The following is a 3726-nucleotide window of genomic DNA, read 5'->3' as shown; positions in this document are numbered from 1 at the left end:
TTTGGTAGAATATATATTTGCAGCAAGGCAAATGATGTCTTAATTATTGTGGTTGACTTAATATCTATTCCCTTTGTTAGGTTTTGTTGTTTGTCGATATTTGAAATGTTATTTCATGTATGAAATAAATAAGCTTTAGTCTCTTTATGCTAAGGACTGCAAGCAATAATATCAAAACTTTGAGATAACTAAGTTCGGTGCTTAGCATCTTAGTTCAGAACCAGTTCCTTAACGTGCCCTGACTTTTATACAAAAATTCATAATTTATGAAACCCCCTCTTTAGAAGTTCACCAGATGCCCGTGGTTCTAATTAACACATTACTAACAAACTCCATAATTTCTCATTTAGACATGTGTCCAAGTAAATTAAATACATGCTATTCTTTATGACTACTCATGCCAGCTTTCTTCAATTCTTGAAATGCGTTTATGGTCTCTGTGTCAAAGCCGCCTGCAAACTGAATGTTCAAATTGTTTGTAAGATAGATATATATAAATTCTAGATCTGAGCTTGTGGGAGAAAGGCTTACCTGATGTACTCGATAAGCAAATCTAGCTCCTTGAAGCAGGAGATTCTCTTCATCTAAGCACTCATTGATCTGCAGTTCTTTAGTTATCCTTTTCATATACTCCTTGGCTAGCCTCAAAGAACTTAATTTGATCTGTAAACAATATCAGGATTGCTTCTTAGCATGCATGAAGATAAACCTCTCTCAAAGAATCTTTATTGTTATTATTAATAATTGTCTGCTAATTTATTAGTTGGCAAGGTATTGTCAGTAGTTGAACTATCATGTTTATGGTAAAATTAGCTATCTTCTACCTACCTGACCAATCAAGCCCGTGTCCAGCAACCATTCCCAGGGGATCTGGAAATCCCTGTACCTCTTGACCGTGCCTTCCCTTGTCCTTTCGGTGTTGCTAATGCTTCTCTCCAACCTGTAAATTTAATGGTTAATCATGTCATTAATTCATGGGATCAGTTAATGAAGGACGTTATTGCAAATTTAGTTTGTACATGCTCGCCTGTCTTGCAGTGCTTGCATCTTTCCTACAGCCTTCACCAAAGGTTCTTTTGGATTGTCTTCAAATGATGAAATTTCTGAATCAAGGTTTTTCAGGTCTCGGTAGTTGAAAGCAGCTTCTCTTAGAGCGTCTGATTTACGTTCTGGCCATTGGGTGAAATGCTTCAATACAGCTCTTTCATCAACTAGGGAAGAAAGTTCATGATCTAGCCATTTCACAAATGACTCCACATCAGATATATCTTTAAAAGCTGCAGACTCCACTTCTTTGATTAATAAATTAATGAATTCCTTGCGTTTTTCAACGTCTGATTTTATCTGTGCATGAGCATGGTGTCATCAGAGGGTGTTTTATATTTAAATGACCAAGTGAAAAGAGTTGTCTGCCAGTATACTTACAGCGGAAAGATGAGTGGAGCGGTTCTCAATTTCTCCAATCATGTTCAATGTAAATGCAGTTCCTGGAGTAGCTGTAGAATTGCTTTTGTTTTCCATGTGGGCATTTTTCCTTGTAAGCGAACGATAAAACTCCACAACTTCTGGTACACGTCGCACTGATCTTGATCCAGTAGACATCTTTGATGGTGGCGGTGGAGGTGGTGGTGCAAATGTTGGTGGTGGCATTTTATTTACTCCAGATAATGGAGAGGAGACAGGAGAAATCAGCTTTGGTGGTGGATTTGGTAATTGCCTTTCCTTTCTGGGTACTGATTCTTGAATTTTCGGCGTTGGGCTAGGAAGTTCTGCACTCTTTTCTGATGCTTTGACAAACTCTGATGGTTTCTGTTGATATTCATCATTCTTGCTGCTATCATTGGCGTTCTGTAACTTCTTCCAAAGCATAGATTTCCTCTCGTTATCATGTGCTTTGAGGGAACTTATCTGTGCTTTTAGACGAACTACTTCTTGTCTTAATTCCTGATTTTCCTTCTCCACTGAATCATTCCTTATCAGAGAAGCTTCGAGTTCTTTCTTGAGGTAGATTATCAAGGATTCATCCTCTTCTTGAGGCATTTTTCTCTCTAGTTCTGCTTTCATTAGAAGAAAGACAGAATGGGGTCTCGTTCTATTGCTAGATCATGTGCCCTTTTAAATATGATCTTACTTTTCAAGTAAGATATGTTCACCTAAGCCTAACGAAAATACCCCAAATTACACTTGGTAATGTATGCAGACTACTATGTTTTACAAAGGGTATTTTCGATACTTCGCTGGCTACAGATGCTAGAAATTCCTGTATTTATAGTGTAGGTGTGGCGAGATTTCTTGGGCTTGCTGGCATGTGTTAACAGTTGTCTATAGGAAGTTATGTTAGGTGCAACATTAAATTCTCTGGTCAAATTTTACTTGTTGAAGTCTATTTTTGTTGATCATCTATGGATATCATTTGCCCTTAAAATTATGGCAGGATCCCATTATCCTTCAATAGCATACGTTGTTAGGTTTATCATCCATAAGTGTATAAAAATCACTCTTCTACATTTTACACGTAACCCTCTAAAGTCATGGCCCAATTAGAAAGCAGGACTGATAGCAAACTTTCAACTGTGCCCATGTGTGAGACTTCTCATGACCATCTTCTGTGTCCAGGTGTAAGATCAAGAGTGGGACGTTGGCAAATAATGGGAAAATTGAATTGGGTCAATCCTCCTATGGTTGATCTATGTGAATTTCTTTGCAGTTCTTGATTGTGTTGGAGTGCATTTGTGATTCTTTACTTATCAAGCAATGCGAGAAAAAAAGAATAAAAATGGAAAGAAAACATGGGAAATGGAGGACGGTAAAGATGCTGACAGCAAGTAGAGAAATAATAAAGAGAAAAGGAAGGGATTGATAATTACAGGCTACCAGAATAAAGTTTTTCCTGATTTTACTTTAATCTTTTTCCAGCTTTATTTTTTTAGAGGGCATAATCTTTGGTGATTTAATATTTGTATATTTGATTTATTTTATCTTCTGTATTATGTACTTTGATATTAGGTTAAAGTGAAAGACTACTCAGATGGTGAAATTTTACTTCCTATGGTAGTTGAATCAGATAGAATGTTGCAACATCATAATTGTGGTAGAGAATATAATTAAAAAAATAAAAGAGTTATTAAATTAAATACTAAATATAAGCGTAGGGAAGGCAGAACCTGGAAATGAGATTTCCTTCTCACTTCTCAGGCTTCAAAGAGAAGGGCGACAAAACTTTATAGCCAAATCCTTGAAGTCCATTATTTCAACTTTGCTTTTGGAGGGCCATGGCCATCTTTAGCTAGTAATTGAAATGCCCTATGAGCAGGGAACCTTATAATAGACCAACAACTTCCTTATAACTCTTGAGATGTTGATGAATGATGTAGGTGAAAGTTGTTTGTGATGCAATTTTGACATTGAGAAAACCATCCCAAGTGATTTAAAATTGTTATTTTAAGTGTTTTAGAATTTCTTATAATTAAAACGTTTCAAATTAGAAAATACTTTAATGACTTGATGCTGATATTCTGAATAACGATTAAGAATTCAAATAGTAATGTTCATTATCCTTATGGTGGCCTTTAAACCACTGGATTTGGACTTTATTCTAATAGGCAATTTGATGGCCCAGGACTAAGGGAACTGGTGTTCCCTGATTTTTAATCCATCAAAAATTGCCCTTTCTTTTCTTTTGTACCGAAGGAGTTGAGCTTAGATGTGTGGTGCATTTACATCAAC

General features: G+C 36.3%; 1 protein-coding gene across 2 annotated transcripts; it reads right to left on the bottom strand.

Moving 5' to 3' along the window:
- Nucleotides 1-209: 209 nt before the first annotated feature.
- Nucleotides 210-2176, bottom strand: LOC110654644 (protein CHUP1, chloroplastic). Of its 2 annotated transcripts, XM_021810704.2 has the most exons (5): nucleotides 1426-2168; nucleotides 1028-1344; nucleotides 829-940; nucleotides 532-663; nucleotides 210-459 (listed from the first exon to the last, which is right to left on the bottom strand). In XM_021810704.2, the coding sequence occupies exons 1-5, from the start codon at nucleotides 2062-2064 to the stop codon at nucleotides 379-381; spliced, it is 1281 nt and encodes a 426-aa protein (XP_021666396.1). In that variant the 5' UTR covers nucleotides 2065-2168; the 3' UTR covers nucleotides 210-378. The 2 variants fall into 2 exon arrangements, with proteins under 2 accessions (XP_021666396.1, XP_058001829.1); XM_058145846.1 differs by lacking the exon at nucleotides 210-459 and having other exon boundaries at nucleotides 1020-1344; nucleotides 1426-2176.
- Between the last annotated feature and the right edge of the window lie 1550 nt (nucleotides 2177-3726).

Source organism: Hevea brasiliensis, chromosome 1 (assembly GCF_030052815.1).
Source record: "Hevea brasiliensis isolate MT/VB/25A 57/8 chromosome 1, ASM3005281v1, whole genome shotgun sequence".
NCBI lineage: Eukaryota > Viridiplantae > Streptophyta > Magnoliopsida > Malpighiales > Euphorbiaceae > Hevea > Hevea brasiliensis.
The sequence above is the reverse complement of the archived record's forward strand: the minus strand, read 5'-3'. Positions and strand labels throughout refer to the sequence as shown.

Excerpts from the sequence above, each read along its gene's own strand:
- LOC110654644 (XM_021810704.2), bottom strand. The coding sequence starts at position 2,064 with ATGAAAGCAGAACTAGAGAGAAAAATGCCTCAAGAAGAGGATGAATCC. Across the intron at positions 664-828 it reads ACACGGGCTTGATTGGTCAG|ATCAAATTAAGTTCTTTGAG; the intron begins GTAGGTAGAAGA and ends TATTGTTTACAG. Across the intron at positions 460-531 it reads TTGCTTATCGAGTACATCAG|TTTGCAGGCGGCTTTGACAC; the intron begins GTAAGCCTTTCT and ends TTGAACATTCAG.